The following is a 24,065-nucleotide window of genomic DNA, read 5'->3' as shown; positions in this document are numbered from 1 at the left end:
AGGTCACGGCAGGCCTCGGCAATGCTCTAAGGAACGCCCTGTATGTCCGTGCCGGGTTTCTCCGAGATAAACGGATCAGATAAATGCTACCATGGAATTAGACTCGAAGAAGGGTCCCGTTCAACTTTTAGCTGGTCCCGCTCAGCTGAGTGCCTAAATTCGACACTGTCTCCTTTTTCCTATTCCGCAATTATGTTATCTACTGCAAATCTCCTCAGAACACAGATGCGGACTTCAAATTTCTTCTTACCGAGTGCAATTCCTCTCAGAAACACCTGCTCCCTCAAATTATCGCTCTTTGAACATCAATATCAAATTCGAAGAATGTCTTCATCAGACCACTCAGCAAGTACCCGTGAAAAAGCACTAGCAGCGCTGGCGCGATTAACCAAACAGGATACACCCCGCCATCCATCCAAGCGCACCCCGATAAAGAAACTCGCAACAATCTCGCTGATCGCATCGAGAAAGCTCTACAAGAAGCTGACTTGCGCACCTGGGGCTTCCCTATCTATCGATGCACGTATCAAAATGATGCCGGCTGGGCCGAATTTTTAAATCGGTACCGATGGCATATCTCCGACATGCTCGAGAACTATAATGGCTAGACATGCTTGATACCTTCCAGACTACTGTTTTCGAGGACCAGGTACTTTTCGAAGGCGCGAGCACGGCGACTATCCGTGAGCATTTCCAGAACTGGGCGACGACTGCTATTCAGCTAGAGTCAAGCTCTGGCTCGCCTGATATAATTCGGCACTTTAATGTTCGGGCGGCGCGGTATCGGTTCTGTTTTTTTGTTGATGAGGAGTCTTTGCAGAGTGTTCTGAACGCACCTGTTGACGACTGCATTAATATGGATGCGTTCGTGAATATGCTGTACGGGTGGTGGAAGCCTGAGTCTATTGAAGATTTCAGCCAGGAAGATCTAGAAGACGTAGATGAGCCGGCGGACCTGCTTGATGATGGGTACGAAGCTGTCGAAGGGTGTACTTTGAAGGATGTTGGGTGGATGAAGGTTGCTTTGTGTGATGCGGGGCTGGAAGGGTTTCAAAAGATGGGCGAGGATGGTGAGTGGGAAAGATTATATGAGCGTCCTCATGGGATTTGTTATAATATCTCGAATTTCCATGCTCGGTGATGCCTGGTCATATTGAGTAAGAAATGAAAGGAATCAAGAAGACACAATCTGAAACACTATTCGGTGCCCTTTGACTGTTATTGAGACCCTCCGGTCTCTGAGCAACCCTACCTACCCGAAACACGGACGCCCTCATCAATAAGCTTAATCTAATGCTCTTAACGCGAGCGACGTATAGACGAAGAAGTGTCTATCGACCGGAGTGAGCCTTAGCTTCTGTTAGCAAGCGACACAAGTTCACAATCGAGTATGACGGCCATACACAGAAGGTGCTCTAAGAGGGTGTCCGGAACATTGGTAATTGTAGGAGTAATATATGGCGAGTGAAAATGTCGACGATGTAGACGCGCTTTTTCCAAACGCACTGGACAAAACTCTTTGTTTGATGAATCATCAATCGGGAGAATCGGATCAGTCTTAAGTAGTTGCATCCATCAAACTTAGTCCCTCGCATACAAGCCGGACCCGGCATGATCAGTGTCTTTGGCTCTAAAAAAGCCAAGAAAAAATCAATCATTGACCTTGCCGATAAGCAATTGGAACTGGCTTATGTGCTTTGTGAAATAGTAGTATACTAGGCATTACGAACAGGCGGAAATCGATAGTGCGTTGAAAAATTTCGCAACGCTTCTAATAACGGCTAACAATGAGGTCCGACGCCTGACAGAGCAGAAGGTACAGCAAACAACCGAAGAAGAGACTTTTGCAAATGCTCATTTTACTTCGATCGCATCACGACTCACTAGAGTAGCCGCCGTGGCCACGAGGGAGCCGTTAACTGTTGGACCGAGCATTATCGAAGTCGACGATGCCTCGTACTTATCAGCTGAGCCTGTCAGATGGCTAGACTTTCTGACATGAGCTGCGCTACCCACAATGCTATCTCTTAATCTGATCCCAATTGCCACTAGTGTATAGGGTGCTACTAGTGTTGTGGTTGTGTGTTGTATTTTTCTTTCATTATGATTATTTATAGTCTCCCACGTAATACTGCTGTCACGACAAATGCCTGTCTCATTCTCACACATAATTATCCTTGAGACGGGCTGCGATAGGTTGAAATAAGGACAAGAAAACAGAGATATCCCCATAACCCTACCGCATTACAGAGTGTAGGCGAAATAGTTACTGACACAGGTCCGCCGTCAGGGTGACTGGCTGGGGGCACCCATAGACCTTCTTATGAGCTGGGGTACTATAGCAGGCGGCATCATTGGCCGCACAGTCAAAGACCTCACAGCCGTCCCCGGGACTGAGCGAGTTAGGATTCGCTGCGAAGGGGTTACCCCATTCGGTGCTCAGTTCATCTTGAAGAAGGGTTAATAAAAGATTCCTAGCTGACAGATAGATTGGATGCACTCACAGTACGCGTAGTCCGGGTTGGACGAGAACGAATAGCCAAAGAAGAGAGGCTTATCCAGCGTCTTTGTCTTGGCGATCTTAACCGTCTGCACATTCGATCTCGAGTCAGTCTCCCTTGCTATATGGAGTATTGCGCAGACCGAATAGGACGGAGTAACGTACCGAGCCAGATGCTCTAAATTTCTCGGAGAAAGTTCCCCCCTTTGGAACGGTGGTGAGAGGGCCGGGGGCGCTGCCATCGTAAGGGAACGACTGCACATACACGGATGTGGCACAGTGGTTGTTCACGACGGCATTCTGGGCCGAGACCAGGCCGAGGAGGGCACCAAATGTGATCAGGGAGGTCTTCATGGTTGGTATTTCGCTTTTTGTTTTGCAATAGGAGGCTTGGATTATCTGTTTCCTCCCGACAAGGGAAGGAACTGGCAGTCTTCATATAGGTCTGCTGCTCGGACCATAGGTAGTAGCGATGATGTACCGATGGACATACGGGAGGCCTTTGATCTAAGACATGGCACCCATTCTATGTCATAGATTGTCAGGCCACCGCCCAGGGTCCGTCCCACGGCCAATCAACACGAGTGGCAGGTGAGACATGCGCATCACCGCCACTGCATATACTCCGCATTAAAAACATCGCACCGGGTAGCGTTACATCCACCCGTGGACCCCGTCAATTTCTCAACACTGGCTGGAGCTATTGTTGATGGTTCTCCATGTGCAGCAAAGAATGATATCAGGGTGTGGAGAACTTACCAGAATCAAGGAGTTCGTCGGTTTAGGATCGAAGATTCAACCGGTTTCTGCGCTCCCGACTCGGGTCGCGGTGCCGTCCAAGACATATATGCGTACCCCGCTTAAATACGATGGAGGATGATGTACCCCGCTAGACTCAAGGCTCTCTCTATCCGTCACAAGATGCTCTCGTAGTCGAGCGTACAGACAAGGAAAATGGGAGCTGGACTCTGATACGGAATAGATTCTTCCTTAGGCCAACATGCCGTTGGTCGACTGGTCCATACCAAAAATCCCATGTCAGCCATGCGGTCACCCTGCCTGGTTCAAGTTCGTATAGTACCCACCTTAACAAACTAATGTCGGGAACCGACCGGGAGTTTCTGCAGGTGAGAAGGCGGATTCAAACAAACCGACTGTCTTCACTAGAAGACAGCCGATTACATCGAAAGCCATTGGAGCGGCAGGCTGGAACGTTAGCTGCAAGAATGTTTGTCGGCCGACGTATATTAGTGATGACCTTTTGCGCCCTAGGGACCGAGGAAGAGGGGATATACGAGCCTAGAGTAATATCATCGTTGAAAGAAGTGTAAGTAATCCCACTAAGATAGAAAATGCTACTGACAAGCCTAGCAACATCATTATGTTAGCTCATATCAGGTAGATGTCAGGAAGCGTCAAGTAGGAGAAAGCTGTGGCTAGCAGGCCGATGATATTGATGAGCAGGGTCACTAGTATCATTTGCACATAAGCTAGGTATCGGAAATGACTGTTTGTAGACTTCCGTATAACCTAATTTGGGTCGAAGTCCCCTAACCCGGGCCTAACCCGGACCTAATAATTAGGGCCCTAGTAAAACCCAATAGACCTAACTCGACCCAGTTGCTGCATAATTTTGATCATAAAGCTACTTGGTCATCAAAGTAATATACTGTTTTTCACATCTGTTCTAGCTTAGACCCTAAAACACTATGCTTTCCTAGCATAAACCTTTCGAAAATTTACGTCAGATTTCCAAGCCACTTTCTAAGGCGCGTCAAGCATTAGCCGCGTAGATTATGTGGCATAGGAAGCCCTATTCTCCACACCCTATGGTCGTATGTACCTTTTCCAGTATAAAAAGGCCTTATATAGGACTTAAACTTTCAAAGGCTGTATAAGTCAGTGAAGATTCGCTCGTGGCCACACACCTGACTATATGTACTTAGCGGCTTGTGGCTTATAGATTTAAAGCTTACTGGATCGCCGAGGCAGCGAAATCTGCCCTGCAAACTGATACATTGTCTCGGCCTTCCCTTTATAGTCATGGTATCCTGCCAATCGCTTAATGGCAAGAGGTCATGGTAAGGACATAATCCATCCATTTGTCAGTGCTATACACAAAAGGCTTGACACACAAGAGAAGCTTAATCGAACCATTTTGAAAGCACTACCAACCAGCCAGACAACCAATAACAAGAAAAAGATATTATTTAATCAGTCAAATTAACAACATTTGCCTAGACATATATCCCTCATAAATAGCCTTGCCCGCATCAGATAGGATCAACCCAACTTCCGTCACAGTTCATCCTCATCCTCCACCATATAATCATCATCCGGACAATCCACCTCTTTAAACACCCAATAAACACAATCCGACGGATTCGCGGTCTGATATACATAGCCCGTTGGGTATGTCGCCAGCCCATTATAGTTATTGTAGCTGTTTTTCAGATTAACACAAAGCAAACATTTATCTTTCTGTTCATCCAAATCATCATTATTCACCCGAAGTGAATCGCTGCGATCGCAACTCTGATGCGCCTTAAAAGGCGCAATATAGTTCTCGATGTCGCGGTAAATATTCGGATACAAAAACACTCCAGTGAAACCAATCCAGGTCGGACCCTTGGACCAAGCCGAACCGTGCCCATCCCAGAGATAAAAACGGTCGTTCTTGTACACGTTTTGGTCGTCCTGCTCACGCTTGCAAGATCCCCGGGTGGAGCGGCATACGCGGAATGGGCGCCGGTTATCGTCTGCGTCATACCGGTAGTATGCGCCTTGTTGATAGCCTAGCTTTTGCTTTTTGTTGTTTTCGAGCCGGTAGCATTTGCCATAAAAGAGGCCTAGCTCGTCCTTTTGTGGTTGTATTGGTGGCATGGGAGAATCATCCAACGGGGTGAATAGATTGTGGAGGCCCGGGAGGGGTAGCATTGGGGTTGATGGAGCGCTGAGGACGGGAGGGGTGAGAGAAAGGGCTAAGAGGAAGTTGAGATATTGAGAGAGTTGAGGCATATTGAAGTAATGACCACTTGGTAGGATTGAGGACTGGTTGACGAAGGAATTGTTTGCTAAAGCGTCGATCTGCCCATCTATTCTCTGGGGAAACGACAGGTTTAAATATCCTGGCTTAGGCCCGATTACTGCGAACGGAACCCCGAAGAAATATAAAAAATGAATAAATTAACGAGCTTCCAGGTGGATTATGGTACAGTGGCATCAGGCCTAAACTCTGCGACCTCAGGATATCCACACTTGGTAGATGATATAGCGAGGTATAGCGAGTGGTGGTTGTAAACATAAGGACAATGTTTGGAAACCCTTTCCTGGAACAAAGTTAAATGAGACTTCTTCTAAACCTACATGGTTTCATTTCCAAGTGGATCAATCAAAGGATTCAACCAGACATGGACACCCTTTGGAAAAAGAACTTCATTCAAGAAAGTCTGAGGTGCAACTTCGGGCTAAATTTGATGAATCATGACCAATTTTCCAGTGATGCATTCTGCGCCTTGAGAAGCAGGCGATATTTTAGGCCTTGACTTATTCCTAGTCAGTGGCTGTTTACAATCTTGCTGTTCCTTCAATACCTAATATCTAATACCCTAATCAACCGTTGTGCTGCACCATTCGTTGATTTTTGATATTTCTTTTGCATTTCTCCCTGCCTTGAAGAACATCTATTGAGCCATGAGATCCCTGCTGATCTTAACCTCACTTATTTGCACCATCAATGTACAGCTAGGTGCAGGTCATCATGCAGGTCCGAACATTGCCTGCCCCTGTAGCACAGGTAACACTTGCCATACAAGCAACGATGGTGCTGCACACTGTCCATATTATCCTTATGGCGGTGGCACTGGGTTTCAGCCATACTGGAATCAAATCTATCCACCCGGCTCCTATCCTGGGCCAGAAAATCCTTTTTACCATTATCCACCCGGCTATCGGAATCCTCTCCAACCTGGGTACCCTTCCTACCCACCATCAGGGCCTGGAAATGGATTTGGCCCTTCTGGCCCTTCTGGCTTAAGACCTCCCTTCTACCCTCCCGGATTTGAACATCCCTTCGGTACTGAGAATCCTTCCCTATCCGCCACCAGGTACAGGAAACTAACACAATCATCTAGGATCGGGATACCCCGGTGGGAGCCAGTATGATCCATGGTTTCCTTTCCCTACACATCCAGGACCAGGATTTCCCCAGCCAAATCCCAATTGGCCTCGACCACCAAATGACAATTGCAAAAAATGTCCTCCTGGGCCTAAAGGAGATAAAGGTGATTCGGGGCCGAGAGGTGAACAGGGCCCTGAGGGAAAACAAGGTGAACACGGGCCAAAGGGCGATCAGGGCCCCAAAGGTGATCAGGGCCTCAAGGGAGATGAAGGCAACCAAGGCGATAAGGGTGAAAAAGGCAACAAGGGTGACAAGGGTGACAAGGGTGACAAGGGTGACAAGGGTGACAAGGGCGATAAGGGTGATAAAGGCGGCACCGGCGACAAGGGTGACAAAGGCGACAAAGGTGGCACCGGCGACAAGGGTGACAAGGGCGACAAGGGTGAAATAGGCGACAAAGGCGACAAAGGCGGCACCGGCGACAAGGGTGAAACAGGCGACAAGGGTGACAAGGGTGACAGGGGAGCTACCGGCGACAATGGCAACAACCAACGTCCTAATAATAACACCACTCAACAAGGCTTGTCACTCTCGGAGCTCGAAAGCCTTCGGCTTTGCCAGCCTAAGTCAAACACCGATGGCAAAGAAGTCGAGGTTGGTGGCGTAACATACAAGATAACCTGTCGGCGAGTCATTGCCGGGGAAAAGTACAGTGTTTTCAACACACATCGCCTTGAAGAGGCTATGGTTATTTGCTCAACCCTGCCCGGCTGTGAAGCAGTTGGCGCCAGCGGCAGCTCCATCGTCTCATGGAACCCCAGTCGTGGTGTCGAAACAGCCCCATCGCCTGAAGGGATAGTTGCTGTCGCATTGCAGGCTCGACCATCGAAAGATATCCCACCAAACATCAAGAAGGCGCGAGAGAGCGAGTGCCCAGATATCCATGGGTCAACCTTGGATGTAGGTGGTGTCAAATATGAAATATTCTGCACAAGCCGCAAAAGCACGCTTAAAGACCCTGTGAAAACAATGAGTGCGGAGAAGAATCTTTTTGAATGTCTTGCACTGTGCTCTTCAGAGTCAAACTGCAAAGTTATTGCACCAACAGGGACTACGCAGAAGTGTTCCATGTCTGACACAGAAGAGTCAGGCTTTGAAAATGATGAAGGGGAGAGTAGGATCTATTGGGTTGCTCGTGCCATGAACAGGGGTTAAATGGCTTTGAAAATACTAGATGAGTATTGGTAGAGGCCATATCTTTCTGTGTCACTTTTCCAGCATAAGAGACTGAGAATACACTAAATCTAATTCTTAATTTTGATTAGGTATTATTAGAACGCAATGCTTTGGTTCTTACGATGTTGAAATCTTGCTTTCAGACTAGTTCTTGCCATCACGCAAGACATCCCCGTCAGACACCATAAATAGGTTCACACGGAAATTTTCATGCAGTCACTCAGGTAGAGTCTAGACTGTTGAAAACTTCTTAATCCAATCGGCTTAGTGGGTCACCACGAGAAGTCAAAGCTCTTCAATGGCAGTCTCGGCTAATCTAAGAAACCACCAAGTTGCCATCCAGGTCTAATCTGAAAAGCTAAGAAGTTAGTTTAAGCTCCGAGCCACTGCAGCGCAGCCCATTGGAGTCATTCTCCAGCGTTCTCAGCGCAACTCATCAAAGAAAGCCTTGTCATACTTAGTTCAAACCTAGCTGAGTCGGCTGATTCACATATACGATGCAACACGCTTAGTTCAAACCAATGACTGCATGTTCCACTAATTTCTGGAAAACGCAAGCAGACATAATATATGATGCTTGACCAGTCATAGGCTCCTTACTACTGGTGATGCAACCATGCCACTATCTAGATCCAGCTATTTGTATGTGAAAACGAGGGAGGATTTGGCATATTGTGTTACATTGAGCTATGTATAAACAGTGGGGTTGGATGAGCTCCTACTGACTTGAAGGAACATAGCCACTATACAGGAATTCTGCCCCTTGAATGATTATCATAACTGCGGAAGATTGTCAACTGCGACGCGCAGCCGTCGTATAGTGTGGGGCTGAATAGTCTTCTGCTGCATCTTGAGTACTAAGCTTTGGGTTGTTTTAAGTAGCTTGCGCAGCTAGAACCAATTAACAGATTTCGCTAGTAAATACCGCTTTCGTCTGTCCATGGTAAAAGACGAGCGGCTACAAGATCACGATTAAGTGTTCAGCTCGTTAATCTGTCCAGCTCGCTTATCATTTACATCATGGAATCATTGCATTTAAAAATCTAAGAGCCTAAGAGCCATCCACTCGAACTAAAACTATGGTATCCGACATATATACGACCTAACCAGAACCGGCGTGATAGGGAGTGTGCCGAGCCGCTGTGGAGCCAGGTTTATACCCTGATGGTCCGGACCGAGAACCGGCCCATGGTTGAACCAAACCTAACGCTTACTGCTTCCGCTTTTAGTTGCTGTTGATGCTTTTGGAACGAAGCGACACAATGAAATGATAATGTAGGTTGCTAGCGACGCCACGAACTATGAATGGGAGGTAACACTGCATTTCCTAGTGAACAACAACCCGAATCAGCCTAATACCAAATCATGTGATACGAAGGATAGCTATGGCTACACTTTGATTGCTATCAGATTTGCTTCTATGGAATCACAGTGAGCAGCAACCAGTAGCGTCTAACTCTTTACTTTCTCTCCATCATAGTGGTATCAGTATTGCAGCAGCCGAAGTAGAAAATTACAAGATCCAGTCTGCCATGATGCATGTTCTGGTTGGAGTGCAGATCCTCCCGTATAGTATATGTGGAAACGGAAATTTCATTTCGTGAAGATCACACAGATGCAGCCATGTATGTGCCAAGGAACAAAGAATCTTTTGCTAAGCAAATTCCCAATTTAAACAGCGGGTTCACGTGACAAAATATCAATTTTATTTGGCTGTTACCAAATAGCACACAATGGGTATTCTTCAACTGCAACAACAACCTGTTGGGAACTTGATATATTCAATGCAATCAGTGTAAACATCTATGAAAAGATGCACTTTCTGATGCAAACAAAATCACTTTCCATAAGAAGGATCTGTGACACTATGTAATATGAGTAAACCTGGGGTAACATGATTATGGAAGTTGATAGACCTCATCACTTCCACAGCTCCTCAACTGTTCGCTTTACAGTCACATTCCCCTTTTTCGCCTTTCTCCCCCTGGTCTCCCTTGTCTCCCTTCTGACCCTTCTCCCCCTTCTGGCAATGAGGACTCACGGGGCATCGATCAGGTCTGGGAGGTGGCGGACGATCCGCTTCTGGACGTGCTTCCGGGTAAGGATAAGGGTAAGGAGGTTGCACAGGGTAAGGGTATCCGGGCGGCGGCGGAGGAGGTGGTGGAGGAGGATAGGGTTGTTGCCCAGGATAGGGGTATCCGGGCGGCGGCGGAGGCGGTGGAGGATAGGGTTGCTGTACAGGATAAGGAGGCGGGCAGCCAGGCGGAGGTGGTGGCGGCGGCCGTACTGAATGATAAGGAGGATACAGATGCATGTTATGATGATCAGGGTACCCCATTCCATTCAGTCCACCCCCCATATGCCCATGACCAAGACATAATGGCGCACTGGGAACAACGCTGCAGTAGAAAGCGTGCCCTGGTGGATAGCAAGGAGGAGTAAGGCATCCAGAATAGAATTGCGCAGTGACACTATGGATACTGGAAATAAAAGCCCATAGTAAATAAAAATTGACCTGCATTTCTGGGATAAAGATGAATAAACGAAGTGATAGGAAGGGTGACCGAGGAAAGAAGTTGTCTACTGACGTGAGAGCATCTGGTATACTTTACTGTTGAACTCACATAAGCATTCAGCATGTCCGTTTTCCAAAATTCAACCCAGTGTAACCGCCGCATTCATTCCCTATCGCCACGCACATGTACCGAGGGAAGTATATTATGGCCCGAACCTAAAGTTGCTTGACTTCAGCTCAATCTAAGAGCCTATTTCTGTATCCGTTCACTCGAATCCATGACGTTACTGCTAGTGATGCATGCAGCGTGGCTCGTGGGGATTATATCGGAAATGTGTCACCCTTAAATCGAACCCGAAATCATTTTTATTGGATTGTGGCGCATTGATGGTCCATAGACTCATACGCTTTCGGCATAGCGATTAAAATTAATTGTTCAACCAAGGGGTGCATGCCACAGGCTTTAGTCGAGGAGGCTTTATTTTCGAATGCAACATTAACCGAGTCTGGACCCTATCTGGCTTGGCTATGTTGACCCCCTGATATGATCTCGCTCGGTCAATCCACTGAGATTTTCTAGAGTGAGTTGTCGTTCAAGAGAATCGCATTCAGACGATTGATTTGTGTAATCACGAGTCCAGGTCAGTTGTGGGGGTTTGTATCTAGTATAGGCACTACTGGATAATGTCCCTTTTCCCCTCTGAAATATCAAAGAAAAGATTAAATAATGAACAAAATTACTGAACCGAGAACACCTGGTTATATCCATAGCGTCATCTAGACAATTTTTCTGTACTTTCGCACCTAATCTTTCATTTATACAAATCATTCGGCTCCCTTACATATCGAGACTCCAGTACCTACCACCTCTTATCAATATTAAAGTAGTTCAAATCATTGCGCGGGAGGCAGTGCATCGTTGGTAGGTGCTGTATTCCCGTTGCCAACCCCTCCCATTCCACCAGTAACACCGGGTAAATTAGCATTAGTATTTCCGGCATCGCCTTTGCCAATTCCTCCTTCAGCCAAAGGTAGCTCTGCATTTGTGTTTGCGGTATTTCCATTTGCTATACCTGCCTGTCCGACAGTGGGCAATGTACTCTCTGTTTGTGCAGAATAGCCATTGGCAATGCCCCCTTGACTGATAAAAGACGGTAAATCCGCATTAATTTGGGCAGCATCTCCTCGGGCAATGCCTCCGCCCGCAGGAGAAGGACTTTTGCTGTCTGTTTGATTATTTCCTTGGATTGGAGCCTGACATTGGCTTTGGCTGCATGAAGTACCGGCAGGGCCAGGAGGTCCCGGCTCTCCCTGAGGACCTGCCGGGCCTTGAGCACCGGGATGCCCTTGTTGCCCCGGAGTCCCCCTGCTGCCCCTGAGGACCTGCCGGGCCTTGAGCCCCCGGATGTCCCTGAAGCCCTTGAGGCCCCGGGGGCCCTGCATTCCCTGGTGGTCCTCCATTGCCTGGTGGTCCTCCATTGCCTGGTGTCCCTCCATTGCCTGGTGGTCCTGCGTTGCCTGGTGGTCCTGCATTGCCTGGTGGTCCTGCATTTCCTGGTGGTCCCTGAGGACAAATAGGGCAAGGTGGCTGCTGAGGTTGACCGAAGAATGGTGGGAACGGTTGCTGTCCCAAGCCCGGTGCAAGGATTGGGCTAGGGGTAATTGGTTGGTTTGGCCAAAACTGCTGACCCGGAATGAATTGCTGGCCAGGTTGGTGTGGAAAACCTCCCATGGCACCAATTCCACCCATGATGTTCATGCATCCACTTTGAGGGTAAATGGGCGGTATAAATGAAGGTCCGATGCCTCCCATCAGCAACTGCAGTGTATTAAAGCATGGCTGCTGGCCCAAAGGGGGAGAGATTTGCCCCTGGGGTAGGGAAATGGGCGTGCATATGGTGTTGGGGCTGCAAATGTACGCGACTTGTGCAGCAGAAAAGTCCAAGAGAGCTACCGTAGCGTATGCTATCCAGTAGGATACAATATTCCGCATTTCGTCCTCATCGAAGTACGAATGAGTGAGGAATAGTTGCCCGGGTATGTAGAGTTTAAGGAACTACCATAGAGGGATAGGGGGAAAAAAGCAGTAATTAAAATGACAATATCATACTCTAGATATTATGGATCAGATATTTGGTATCAGGAAAGAGTCCTCTGAAAACGGGTAGCATGACTGTTCGCAATCAATCAAGACCCAGACATGTTAACATGCTTCCGGCACGGGAAAGCCGCATACCATAACAAATAAGGCAGTATATTGCATAATGGGGCAGACAGAAGGTGGCTTCTGTCCAACGTAAGGGGGTAGCAATGTAGGAATGAAAGAGACGGCCTGAAAAGTGCAATGTCACTTCAGATCAAAGTCCCTATTTCGGACGGCAGTCCTGACACTAGGTTGTAACCCATCTCGCCGTTTCTCAAGCACTCTTTTGAACCACATAACCATATTTATCCTGGATAGGAAGCGCAGGTAATTGCATGCTTGCCTCGTTCACTGGATTAAAAAATAACTTGCCGGTATAATTCCCGTAGTTCCTGACGGGCTCTAAATTAGCCGGCCCAACGCCATGTGGAAATATGAAGATTTGAGGATGAGGACCTAAGTCAAGTCAGCCATAGTCATTTGAATCGAATGCGGGACAAAGGTTGAAAAAATAACTTACGCGGGACACAGCCCTGACGGCTCTGATTGTAGTAGACTGCATAATCAGTGATGACCTGTCGAAAATATTCATCCGCAGTGAAGGCATTATCGAACAGCATGGTCCATTTAGGTCGCACAACTTGCTCGACGCTCTGCATGCCATAGGCGTGGAAAGCATTAAGCCGACCCATAATCCGGTCTTTCTCTGCTTTCTCATGTGCTTCCTGCGCATCTTGCAACATCTCCTTCTTGATATTTTCTTTCTCGTCTTCGGGCTTGGTACCTTTCTCCTTCGCCTTTTTCTGGGCGAGAAGAGTGATTTTAGCGTCATCTTGCTTCCCACCGAGACCGAGGAGTTGCTGTTGGGTAGCCGCGGTCAATCCTTAAGCCATCAAACGGTATTTCCTTGTTACTTAACACACCTTGTTGTTTTTCCAGTCAATATTGAGGATATTGCTGAGATCCGTGAACCTCAGACCCCCAAGGAGGCCACCTGCCCCAGTCAGCTGACCTAAGAGATCGCCGCCAGCACCACCTCCAAGCACATCTGTAACAGTACCAGCGGGGTTTCCACCTAGGGGGCCCTGATTTGATACTTGGAGAAAATCAACACTTCCAGATTCTAATTACTGGTTGAGCATCTCAGTGCTAGAGTGCTCACCTGCATCGCCGCCTGGCTTGCTATCAAGTACACCTGAGGCCGCGTCAGGGACCACGGCATTGACCGTTATCGGTAAAATTGACGCAAGAATCCCAAGTGTCCCGAATCTGAGAATAGAATGAACCAGCATTGTGGCTAACGCGGTAGCCTAATGACTGATGTCGGTGAAGTTTCCTATAATATACCAGCGCTTTCAGGGCTCTTATTTAGAACCAATTCGAAATGTAGGAAAGGAAAGATCATGATCATGAATATAGTATTGTCTGCAATTATAATAGGAATACCATCACTTGCATTTTGCCTTCATCAGGAACTATGAATCATAGACTGTACGTCGAGAGAAGCCTCTGGGGAAGTCAGCGGGTCGCTGAATGGCATATCTTTGTGGATATACGACCCAATGGCCAGTTCAAGTCTCTTGAACTTGTCATAGAAGACCCACTGACTCCGTAAGGAACATCAACTGCGTAAATTTCGGTTACCTTGAAGGTGGAGTAAACTTAGTTAGCCATAGAGTCTATTCGAGTGATTGGCGGAGTTTTCCCTTGGATTGGATGCCGGGGCTTGTGGCAGCCCGCAGTTCCGACGGGGCCCTGCGCACATCGAACCGCTGAATCCCAGTGTAGAACTCCCGCTCCATGTCTTTTAGCTCAGCCTGAGGCATGATCCACATGCTGCGATTGACGATGCCGTACAGGAGGTACTTGCGTCTGATCTGTACAGACTCTGATGGACCTTGAAGACAAGGGCGTCGAAATAGTCCATGGTGTCCCCAGGAGAGCCGCATCATCCGGCGACAGCTGTTGCGTTGCATTATGTGCCTGCCGCTGCGCGCAGTAATATTTGATCGCCTTTAGGGACCGGAGATCCCATGGGAAACGCACTTGCAAGGTCTTGGCCTCTCCGAGTAGGCCGCGCAGCTGCTGACTGCCTTTGATCATTGCAGGAGAGCCCTCCAAAACATTCGATGGTGCTCGAGAGAGGCGGCGAGTCTGCCAGAGCCGAGATGTTGCGATCAAGGCACTACAAAAAATTAGGCTGGTCCAGTTACATCAACAGCTTTGGCCAAAAAACATGGCACCGCCAATCATGCCATACAAAGGGGCGAGTTGGAGGCGGCTAAAGCGACCTTGTTGGATATCAAGCGAGAGGCCGACACTATTGTCGAGAGGGGGCGCGGACGCGCAAATTCCGTGGGAGCAATCAGTATTGCGCTACGCGCGACGGTTGCCCTAGACTTAATTTGTCGAAAACAGGGTGACTAGAGAAGGCGGAGGCCCCTGCTGGGGAAAAGGCGAAGGCCAAAAGGGAGGGGAGATTGCGCAGCCCGACTCGGAGACCCTCGAGACGTGATAACTTCTGAGAACCAATCAGTAATAAGCTATCACACATATGTTGCCTAAAAAGTGTCATTTGTCGAAATCAGATCTTGGAATGGGGCAGATATCCATCTAAACTTTTGGGTTCTGATCTTGATATACATGACTTTATCTAGAATGTACTCCTTTGGCCAGACGACATGATATTCCGCCCGAGTAATGTCCTGTTATATATTATCTACTCTTTGGTGCTAATGCACGCTTATAACCTCTTTATTTTACTGGTAGTGTAGTGGAAGGAGTTAACTGTGAATGAACAGCGCGAGACAGTGTAGTTCCAAGAATGAATAATATACGTATATCAGTAACTGCCGCATGAGTCGTAATTTATTCAACTTGAAAATACATGTAGTGGTATTATAGAATGTAATAGCATAATCTTCTCGTGGGAAAACCCAGAAGTACTTTATGTCAAGTAAAACATCATTAAGATTAGCGCGACATCGTAAAACTATCGGTACAAATTATATTACAAGATTACTAAAAGCCATGTTCCTTGAACTCTCGTTCTGTCCATTGCCACAATTCCTCCGCTTTGTCCATGTCACTCTCGATGCCTGCTCTTTTCGCTTCCTTGAAGAAAGGGATGTAGTACGCTCCGTTCTTCACTTCAGCCGAATCAGCGGTACTTGCCCATAGCTGATTGAGTGTGCCAGTAGGAACATCCACGGAAGCTACTGAGCTAAACAGACGAAAAATGAAAGAGAGAACTGGGTTGGCTGTCATTCCACCTCCAATATTCGTCCGGACGAGCCCCGGGTGTAGAGAAACCGACTTAATACTGGGAAACTTCTTGGCGCAAGACCTCGCGAAGTATATGTTGGCGAGTTTGGAGTGACCATAACGGGCGACAGTGCTTATCTCGGTGAGCGGTGTCTTCGCCTGCTTTAGAAGTATACCGGCTTTGGGAGCGTTTCGGTATAGCTCAGAGCTAATGTTCACAATACGAACATCGGCTCCGGTATCAGCAGTCTTGGTGAGGATCGGCAGAAGTAGTCGAGTCAGCAGTGCCGAACCCATGTAATTTGTGCCAAATTGGACCTCGTAACCATCTTCGGTCAAGCCAGGCGGAGCAGCAAAGATACCGGCGTTGTTGATAAGAATATCGAGACGGTCGTTTGTGGACAGGAATGTTTCAGCCGCGCGTTTGATGGAGGCGAAAGATGCAAGATCTATGTCCAGAAACACGATCTCCGCGGAAGAAACCTCTCGTTTGATATCAATAATTGCTTCTTCTGCTTTCTTGATGCTGCGAGCGCCCATGTATATCTTTGTGGGGTTGTGCGCCGCCAATTGCTTTATGGTTTCTTTTCCGAGACCATTGTTGCCCCCAGTCACCAGAATGACCCGCCCAGAAAGGCTTGAAATATCCTTTCTGGGGTCAAAAGAGTGGCTCTTGCTGAAAAGAAAAGACATTTTCTTTGTGTAGAACAATAGACGCTGAATTTCCGATGTCTACCGTGAAGTTATACTATCATTCATTATGGTGATGAATCATCATTCCGAGCCTCGGCTCCGACCCGGGGTGACTATTAATCATGCCCGATTTATATACCAGTGGCGACACCACAATTGACCGCCGGCCTCTTCAATTGTCCCGACTCTTCAATTGTCTTTTCAAGTCAACCTTATCTACGATTCTTAGATACTAACTTGTCAAACCAGCCTTTTAGGTTCTCTTATTGTTTATTAACGTTTTGTTTTGTCGTACCTTATACAGCGCCGCAGTCAACATGAGAGCCGTTGTGGCAAACCGATATCTTGCGAAGCAAATACTCAACTTCGCTTGCTCCTCCTCATTCGGTCAATGTGCAACAATCGTCGATATCCCAACTCCCCAAATTACCGATAGTGAGATACTGGTCCGAGTGCGTGCCGTTGCACTCAATCCGGTCGACAATAAAAACATCGATTTCCTCTCTCCATACAAGAGTATTATCGGCTGCGACTATGCTGGTGAGGTGGTCAAAGTCGGAAGTGACATGGTGGGCCGATGGAATGTTGGGGATAGGGTTGCAGGTTTTGTCCACGGTGGCCAATACCCTGACGTCGGCTCGTTTGCTGAATACCTGAAGGTCGATGGAGAACTTGCTTGGCCTATCCCTGACACGACTACCATGTCTGATGCTGCAACATATGGCATTCCAGCTGTCACTGCAGTTCTTGCTCTTGCACACCTTGATGTCGCATGGGAAGACATTCTATCAGGAGCTGCGAGGCAGTCTTCTGCTGATTCATCAATCCTCATTTACTCTGGTGGTTCGAACGTTGGACTTTTCGCAATTCAACTCGCCAAAAGGGCAGGTCTTCATGTGGTTGTGACTGCATCCCCACGATCATTCGATCTTGTCAAAAGCTATGGTGCAGACTCGGTATTTGACTATCGGTCCCCCACAGCGGCGAGTGAAATTTCCAAAGCGTATCCTGACATCACCAAAGCATTGGATTGCTTTTCCGAAGGCAACTCCTCTCAATTCTGTGCCGAGGTCCTGAAAAGGGGACGAGTTATTACGTTGCTTGATCAAGGGAAGCCGAAAAAGCGGAGATCGAGTTCAAAAGTCTCATGGTTTTCACCGTTTTTGGGAAACCGTTCTCCTTGCTCTCGCCCCTAGGTCCAGCGTTCCCAGTTGTGCTCGATGATCGGGATTTGCTTCGCCAATTCTATGCCAGTTTAAGTCAACTATGTGATCATGCTTTAAAGCCACCCCCTGTTACAGCGTGGGGAAGAGGACTTGATGCGGTACTTGACGGTCTTGAGAGGCTTCGCAAAGGAGAAGCGCATGGCACTAAGCTTGTTGTAGAGCTTCCGTGATGACATTCACTCACTAATCAATTATTCTATAAAGCTCCTCGAGATTAGGTATCTCATTTAGTGGCCTTGGTAGTGGGTAATAAGCTATGTGAGGAATGAGCCAAGGAGTACGATGCAGCCTACATAGTAGCTAAAGCTCAGGGTACAACTCGCGTATACATAATATGACCGGCTCCTAGGTAGTCGGCAATAGGATTAAAGAAATATATAAGAATAATCATACAACATCAACAAATGAGCTATGAGTTCATCTTGCGGTAGCTGCGCTTTGCTGAGGAGTGAGTAAAGATTGCTGGCTTTTCAATCCTTGTCTCATAAACAGTAACCTGCATCTGTCAAGTAAATATTATGCGGCATAACTCGACCGACACGACCACCTCAACTCACACGACTTCTCACTCTCCTTTCATCACGAGTGACTAGGTCAGAGGCAAAATAAGAAATTATACAGCTCCCTCAGATACTGAAGGAAATTTGTCGGCGGACTTTTCAACGCAATCCGGATTGCTGATAATACTTCTTCTCAGGCAGATGTTGTCCAAATACAAGACCAGTTCTATGATTTCCTAAATCCCGTAATGGCAGAGTTCCCGTTAAAGGCTTATACTGTAGGGAAAAATGGGCAACATGGAACTCCTACTGAGCCGTGAAAGACATGTCATTGGGTACCTCATTTCCATCCACCAGGCATAACTCCTGCCTTCCAGGAGTTCCCAGCTGCTTAAAAAGACTCAATTGTTCGGTTTCCGATGCGGTTATCTAATTCTGCGGCTAACCTACAAGGCATGTCTCTACGTTTACACGGCTATAGTTTTGCAGCCTGAGATACTACTATAAAAAGTATTTCAACGGAGTTTTAATGAAGTAACATGGTTCATTGTGATATTCGTTCAGACGCTTTATAAGATATGTTGTACATCTCTTAGGTAGTGCTATTGAAACGGAACAAAGGGCATATAAAGCGACCGAAAATACGGTAGTTTCACTAAGAAATGATCCATTCCCGCTGTTGTATACTGTTGCCATCGCTGTCAAGACCAGCCACCGAAGAGGGACTTCCGTAGTGAAGGTGGTTTACAGACTTATATAGGTGAAAGCGGTTAATGGCAGTTGCAGTGCTTTCACGCCATGATTGCAAACTATCATACGTGTACGCATTGCTTTCCCTTCTCACTTCTGTCATCAGAACATCGCATTCTTTTGCTGTATTCTGTCTCCTTCGATAAAGGAAGACATAGAATGCTGGAAGTGTATCCCAATAATCTAAGATAGGGTGTTTACTAAAAAAGTAGTCGAATTGTGATATTCGACAGCGAAACAAAGAAATCAAAGGTGCGCGCACTCGTATTCGTAAACCCCTGACGAGCCCAGGGATGGTAACACCATAAAGGAGTCAAAAAAATATGCGATGCAACCTCAGAATGAGTTATGAAAATTATGCATCATGCTAGACAAGAAAAAGAGAGAGAAGATGCAATTTGCAGACTGAAGTGCCTTCATTGCCCCAAAGGGGGAATCCCGGAGTGGGGGCCGAAAAGACCTCCGAAACTCGCTTTATATCAAACCCCTCCCACTCCCGCCTCTTGCTTCATCTTTATAGTCTGTCTCAAAGCATATATCTCTCTCAAACTGCCACTAATCAGCCCTGTGGAAGCGAAAGTAACCAGCGCCCGGGGAGAAAAAAAAAGGAGAGGGGTCCTTCAGTAAACTGAAACTCGGACACGACCCAACTCAAACATAACGACCATAGAACAACCAATACACCAAAACCACCCAAGATGGGCCAAAAACCATCAACGCCCAAAGCAGGTGCGACGATACAAGTCATCGGCGCAGGCCTACCACGCACAGGGACATCCTCCTTCAGCCAGGCCCTAGAAATACTGCTAGACGGCCCAGTCTACCACTGCGGCACGCAATCATCAATGGGCCCACCAGCAGAAATAAAAGGCTGGATACCAATTCTCCGAAACTGGCTAAAAGGCGACCAGGCGAGCCGCGCGACAATGCTCCCACTTCTGCGCCGCCGATTGGCGGGCTACGTCGCCATAACGGATTCCCCAGGCTCCCAATTCATCCCGGAACTGATGGAATTGTACCCAGACGCGAAAGTCGTTTGCACGACGCGTGATCCACTCCTTTGGGAACCCAGTATGATGCGCGTGCAGAGTCTAACGGGTGTTTGGTTTGCGCGGCTTGCGCTGTTGCCGCTGGAGGGGATGCGGCATTTTATTCCTTATGGGCATTTGCTTGCTGCGCAGTGGGAGAGGTTGTATGGGGGTGTTTCGGGGTATCATGGGCGCGAGACATATGAGAGGCATATTGCTTGGTTGACCGAGGTTGTGCCTAAGGAGAGGTTAGTTTTCTTTGATGTCAAGGATGGGTGGGGGCCGTTGTGTGAGGCTCTGGGGGTGGACAAGCCCCCGGATCAGGAGTTCCCCCGCATTAATGATTCTGAGGCTATCGAGAGGACGGTCAAGTATCATTTGCGGAGGGGTTTGACTCGTTGGGCTGTGGCTTTTGCTGTTCTTGGTGTTGGCATTGCGGCTTTCCGCAGGTATTGTTGACGGACGGACATGTGAATATCAGGCTATGGAGAATGAGTGAAAGTCCAAATGTACTAGCATAGCATGGACAACCTTGCGTGTCTGGAGGCTGTCGGTTCTTCGAAGACCACATGAACATGATCAAGCGACGCATGAACAGAAGAAAGTATAAGTTATTTTACATATTCATGTACCCGAAAAACTATTATACAAATCAACCCATTATATCTTTTCATAAAAAATCCCACCCTTGGAAGTTTCTCACCGATGAGCCCGCTCGAGCGATGAAGAACCGAAGCTCCCAAAACCATGGGATGTTTCCACGGTAGTCTCGATCTCCGTCTGAGTGAAAATCTTGCCATCAGGAATAATCCTCTCCTCACTGGAGTTGCTAGCAGGTCCAATCTGAGTACCCATTTCGGTATCTTCCTTGCCATTGACGGTGCCCAAGGTGATGATTTTGGGATCAGTGACTTTGGTGAAGCCGGAGCCATACCGTCTCGCGGAGGTATTGCCTGACCAGGGACCGTACTTCTTTCCACTGCTGTATTCTCCAATAAAGCGAGGCAGAAAGCGGGAGGCGATTGCCTTGAATGAGGGGATTGAGGCGGCGAGAATACCGATGTTGGTCTCAATGACGGACCAGTACATGGCACCGCTGATGGCGTAAGTGAAGTCAGCGGATGTGAGCATGGCGGGGATATAGGTGATTCGAATGATGGAAGAAACACATGCGCTGAAAAGATGGAACGTTAATCATTGCGAGTTCCTGGTTTGAGATGTTGTCACTTACAAGAGACCAAGACAGAGGATGATGCCGAGTACTATCTTTTGCTTCTTGGGCATCTGAAGTCTCAAGATAACTTTGATGGGCAAGGTATAGGTCAAAACATCAGTTAAGATGTTCAGCGCCGCGTTGCAAAGATAGAACACGTTGATATCGACACACGTCCCCGGCTCAGTGCTTGCCCAAGCCTTGCTAATAGGCTGGCATTGGAATGCAGCCACGAGCACAAATGAAGTGGCTTGTGCTCCGATGACTCCCATCATGATCCAGGAGAGGTGGGTCAGGTAACGATCTCCGAGACGAGTATAGAACCATAGGACAGATGTCTTGACAAAACCAAGACACGCAAGGTAGAACATGGAACTCAGCCAAACAGCCTAGAGAAAGTCAGCGATGTAAGATGGTTTTCGGACTGCTATTATTACAAAAGCGTAGTCAATGAGCTTTGACTTGTCCGTATCGACATAGTGTGTTCCAAGTCCATTTTGAACGGCTAAATACAGTCAGCTTTTGCAACATTAGAGGCCGATATCAACTTACCAACAATTGTGACGGCGATAAATGCCCAGGCCAATAGCTATTTTTATTAGTGAACGGTTCGTTTGATTTTGTGTCAAATTGTCTTACACAAGCTCCGATAATGAGGTCTTGGAGAGGGTCAGCGTGGAAATAATGACGGCGTACTGAACACTTACAGTCATCGAGACCCATTCTACCCAAGACATATACACGGGCAAAGAGACGAAGAACCAAGACACAGAATGTTACAACGGCAAAGGCCACACAGATGCCAACCACCACCGGTCCTTGGGTGCCGTCAGCAGTCATAATGAGATGTAAAAAAAGAAAGAAGTGAAAGAAAGGAACAAAGAGCGAATTAGTCTATTAACGAATGGTACGGACAGCCGTTTCACCTCCCCGTCTCACAGAGAAGAGCGTTCATGAAAACAGAAGCACTGCAAGTATCCTCGGAACGATCAAGAAGAACGGTTCGCGGTACCCAAGTCTACAGTTATAAAGAGATTTATTTTAGATTGTCCTGGACTAGCATGAGCAAAAGGACCGTGTAAACTGCTAAAGATGCGCATGGTGCATGGTCTAGTCCTTCGATCCACACCCCATAATGGCCCAAAAACAAGGAGGGGATTGATTGACAACGGCTTTCCCTTTCTAGAAACGCGAGACACGAGACTGTCAGAGGCACTGCTATTCACCCAAGGATCGCCTGTTTAACCCGCTTGCCACTCAGGGAGGGGCTTGAAACACGGTGATCCAAAAGGCGAAAGATAGAAGTCTGTGCAAGCTTTTTGCTTCGCACGCAGACGCGGAGATGAGCTTTTCTCTCAATTGTTACGTACTTGGAAATATTTTGGATACATCCACTTTGCCCAGTCTTGATCCCAGCTGATAGGGTCTACAGACAGTAGTTCGAAAGAAAGAAATATTTGTGTTTATGGAGTAGTACATTAGATATCCACACCAAGACAGGGTTGGCATTGGCTTGGACAGGGCTGGCTTGACACGTTCAACGTCTCAACGATCATTTAGAAATCTTTCCTGGGCGAAAATACTGCTCATATTTGGGGTATCTGTCTGACTTGAATAAAAATAGAAAAGGTGATGAAATAGAGCAAGAACCAAAATTCTGATCTTAATCTAAGCGGAAAGCGACCGAGTTGATCTCCATTTCCCCAAGTTATTTATATATTTCTACCAAGATGGCCATCGTGATGGTTCCGATGGTGACCTTGATGCCCCCAGTAGCGAGCTTTGGCCGAGATGCAAAGATGGTACGGCGTTGAACAATCCCCTTTGTTCGAATATCAAAATAAATTTAATTGAGGAAAGCCGGTAAAAAGTCAAAAGACCTTATCGTTTCCCCCGGAGCGACTAGAAAATCCCACGGAACACAGCTTAAAAGTTCTTTCATCCTGGAAAATGGCTTTGACCGTACTTACACGAGAAGGGGCGGTGGGATCTGCGCGGACGGGCGTTTCAGCGCTCGACAGATCTGTCCGGTCGCGATGTACCGAGTCAAATGGGCTTGCCCCTACTGCAGACATGACACTAGACTAAACGTAGGCTAATGCTCTAAAGCTTCTGATCTGCATTGGCCTTCCGAGCCGTCTGGGTGGAGAGCGGGTCGTCCTCAACACTTGTTAAGCGAAATTGGCTGAATGGTGAACGGGCCCCTTCAAAGACGTTGCACTAAAAGAAGATAGTTGGAAAGGAATTGAGAGCCGCAGATACATGTGATACAATCCATTCTTATACATGAGATTCAAGAAGCAGCAAATACCAAATACCTGCAAAAGTCCAGGGCTTTTTGTTAGTGGAACTATATAGACTGCCGGTCTCCGTACATACTAAGTGGTCCGGTGGCTCTCGGAAGTTGCCCTACTGTACTATTCCCAGATCAACAGCCTCTTTGGGAGATCCGAAACCAGAAATCTCAAGGTGTGTCTTCCGGAATAAACAGTGTTGTCGGCCATTTATGACCGTTGGGATCGGCGGCTGTCAAAACAACCCCTGGACGAATCGCAAAATGTACCATTGGCAACGGAGAATGACATGCGGGATCAATGATCACATTATGTCGCGGGTTAACCTCGGGCTTTGGCGTATCACATTCTCTAAGGAGGAGGTAGTGGAGAATACTGCCATAGTATCTCCACTGCCAGAGTCACAGTCCTAACCTGTCTCACTTGGTCTATCACGAACGCATCACAGACTACATGTTATTAGATACAATCAAAAGCACCCTCGAACTACTGTATTCTATGTCTCCACATTCATTTCGCCAAGAACGTGTTCGACCCTTTATTAACGGCCACTCTGGCGCTAAGTCTCAGCAGGCCCGCTCTT

General features: G+C 47.4%; 14 protein-coding genes across 14 annotated transcripts; 7 read left to right on the top strand and 7 right to left on the bottom strand.

The window, feature by feature from the left end:
* Positions 1–324: 324 nt before the first annotated feature.
* On the top strand, positions 325–558 carry N7446_010229 (uncharacterized protein; the record flags this gene model as incomplete). The annotated part of the gene is made up of 1 exon (XM_058518973.1): positions 325–558. The coding sequence occupies one exon, from the start codon at positions 325–327 to the stop codon at positions 556–558; it is 234 nt and encodes a 77-aa protein (XP_058369761.1).
* A 52-nt stretch (positions 559–610) lies between these two features.
* N7446_010228 (uncharacterized protein) lies at positions 611–1,141 on the top strand (the record flags this gene model as incomplete). Its single annotated transcript, XM_058518972.1, has 1 exon — positions 611–1,141. The coding sequence occupies one exon, from the start codon at positions 611–613 to the stop codon at positions 1,139–1,141; it is 531 nt and encodes a 176-aa protein (XP_058369760.1).
* Positions 1,142–2,247: 1,106 nt separating this feature from the next.
* On the bottom strand, positions 2,248–2,900 carry N7446_010227 (uncharacterized protein). The gene is made up of 3 exons (XM_058518971.1): positions 2,666–2,900; positions 2,505–2,589; positions 2,248–2,448 (listed from the first exon to the last, which is right to left on the bottom strand). The coding sequence occupies exons 1-3, from the start codon at positions 2,852–2,854 to the stop codon at positions 2,267–2,269; spliced, it is 456 nt and encodes a 151-aa protein (XP_058369759.1). The 5' UTR covers positions 2,855–2,900; the 3' UTR covers positions 2,248–2,266.
* Positions 2,901–4,798: 1,898 nt separating this feature from the next.
* On the bottom strand, positions 4,799–5,518 carry N7446_010226 (uncharacterized protein; the record flags this gene model as incomplete). Its single annotated transcript, XM_058518970.1, has 1 exon — positions 4,799–5,518. One exon carries the CDS (start codon positions 5,516–5,518, stop codon positions 4,799–4,801), a length of 720 nt encoding a protein of 239 aa, XP_058369758.1.
* Positions 5,519–6,260: 742 nt separating this feature from the next.
* N7446_010225 (uncharacterized protein) lies at positions 6,261–6,536 on the top strand (the record flags this gene model as incomplete). Its single annotated transcript, XM_058518969.1, has 1 exon — positions 6,261–6,536. The coding sequence occupies one exon, from the start codon at positions 6,261–6,263 to the stop codon at positions 6,534–6,536; it is 276 nt and encodes a 91-aa protein (XP_058369757.1).
* Positions 6,537–6,660: 124 nt separating this feature from the next.
* cgnA (collagen triple helix repeat protein) lies at positions 6,661–7,835 on the top strand (the record flags this gene model as incomplete). Its single annotated transcript, XM_058518968.1, has 2 exons — positions 6,661–6,783; positions 6,810–7,835. The coding sequence occupies 2 exons, from the start codon at positions 6,661–6,663 to the stop codon at positions 7,833–7,835; spliced, it is 1,149 nt and encodes a 382-aa protein (XP_058369756.1).
* Positions 7,836–9,589: 1,754 nt separating this feature from the next.
* On the top strand, positions 9,590–10,298 carry N7446_010223 (uncharacterized protein; the record flags this gene model as incomplete). The annotated part of the gene is made up of 2 exons (XM_058518967.1): positions 9,590–9,651; positions 9,812–10,298. 2 exons carry the CDS (start codon positions 9,590–9,592, stop codon positions 10,296–10,298), a joined length of 549 nt encoding a protein of 182 aa, XP_058369755.1.
* A 967-nt stretch (positions 10,299–11,265) lies between these two features.
* Positions 11,266–11,922, bottom strand: aclF (extracellular proline rich protein; the record flags this gene model as incomplete). The annotated part of the gene is made up of 1 exon (XM_058518966.1): positions 11,266–11,922. The coding sequence occupies one exon, from the start codon at positions 11,920–11,922 to the stop codon at positions 11,266–11,268; it is 657 nt and encodes a 218-aa protein (XP_058369754.1).
* An 866-nt stretch (positions 11,923–12,788) lies between these two features.
* Positions 12,789–13,806, bottom strand: N7446_010221 (uncharacterized protein; the record flags this gene model as incomplete). The annotated part of the gene is made up of 4 exons (XM_058518965.1): positions 12,789–12,970; positions 13,035–13,374; positions 13,438–13,610; positions 13,677–13,806. 4 exons carry the CDS (start codon positions 13,804–13,806, stop codon positions 12,789–12,791), a joined length of 825 nt encoding a protein of 274 aa, XP_058369753.1.
* Positions 13,807–14,193: 387 nt separating this feature from the next.
* N7446_010220 (uncharacterized protein) lies at positions 14,194–14,490 on the bottom strand (the record flags this gene model as incomplete). The annotated part of the gene is made up of 1 exon (XM_058518964.1): positions 14,194–14,490. The coding sequence occupies one exon, from the start codon at positions 14,488–14,490 to the stop codon at positions 14,194–14,196; it is 297 nt and encodes a 98-aa protein (XP_058369752.1).
* A 1,045-nt stretch (positions 14,491–15,535) lies between these two features.
* Positions 15,536–16,471, bottom strand: N7446_010219 (Short-chain dehydrogenase/reductase SDR; the record flags this gene model as incomplete). Its single annotated transcript, XM_058518963.1, has 1 exon — positions 15,536–16,471. One exon carries the CDS (start codon positions 16,469–16,471, stop codon positions 15,536–15,538), a length of 936 nt encoding a protein of 311 aa, XP_058369751.1.
* A 317-nt stretch (positions 16,472–16,788) lies between these two features.
* N7446_010218 (zinc-binding alcohol dehydrogenase family protein) lies at positions 16,789–17,867 on the top strand (the record flags this gene model as incomplete). Its single annotated transcript, XM_058518962.1, is given in 2 exon segments — positions 16,789–17,567; positions 17,582–17,867. The coding sequence occupies 2 exon segments, from the start codon at positions 16,789–16,791 to the stop codon at positions 17,865–17,867; spliced, it is 1,065 nt and encodes a 354-aa protein (XP_058369750.1).
* A 1,778-nt stretch (positions 17,868–19,645) lies between these two features.
* N7446_010217 (sulfotransferase family protein) lies at positions 19,646–20,434 on the top strand (the record flags this gene model as incomplete). The annotated part of the gene is made up of 1 exon (XM_058518961.1): positions 19,646–20,434. The coding sequence occupies one exon, from the start codon at positions 19,646–19,648 to the stop codon at positions 20,432–20,434; it is 789 nt and encodes a 262-aa protein (XP_058369749.1).
* A 240-nt stretch (positions 20,435–20,674) lies between these two features.
* Positions 20,675–22,028, bottom strand: N7446_010216 (putative integral membrane protein Pth11-like; the record flags this gene model as incomplete). Its single annotated transcript, XM_058518960.1, is given in 6 exon segments — positions 20,675–21,149; positions 21,207–21,577; positions 21,626–21,693; positions 21,741–21,777; positions 21,828–21,883; positions 21,896–22,028. The coding sequence occupies 6 exon segments, from the start codon at positions 22,026–22,028 to the stop codon at positions 20,675–20,677; spliced, it is 1,140 nt and encodes a 379-aa protein (XP_058369748.1).
* Positions 22,029–24,065: the final 2,037 nt, after the last annotated feature.

Source organism: Penicillium canescens, assembly GCF_028828765.1.
Source record: "Penicillium canescens strain IBT 15451 chromosome Unknown utg000006l_segment0_segment0, whole genome shotgun sequence".
In the NCBI taxonomy this organism is placed as follows: domain Eukaryota; kingdom Fungi; phylum Ascomycota; class Eurotiomycetes; order Eurotiales; family Aspergillaceae; genus Penicillium; species Penicillium canescens.
This window is presented reverse-complemented; position numbering and strand designations above follow the sequence as displayed.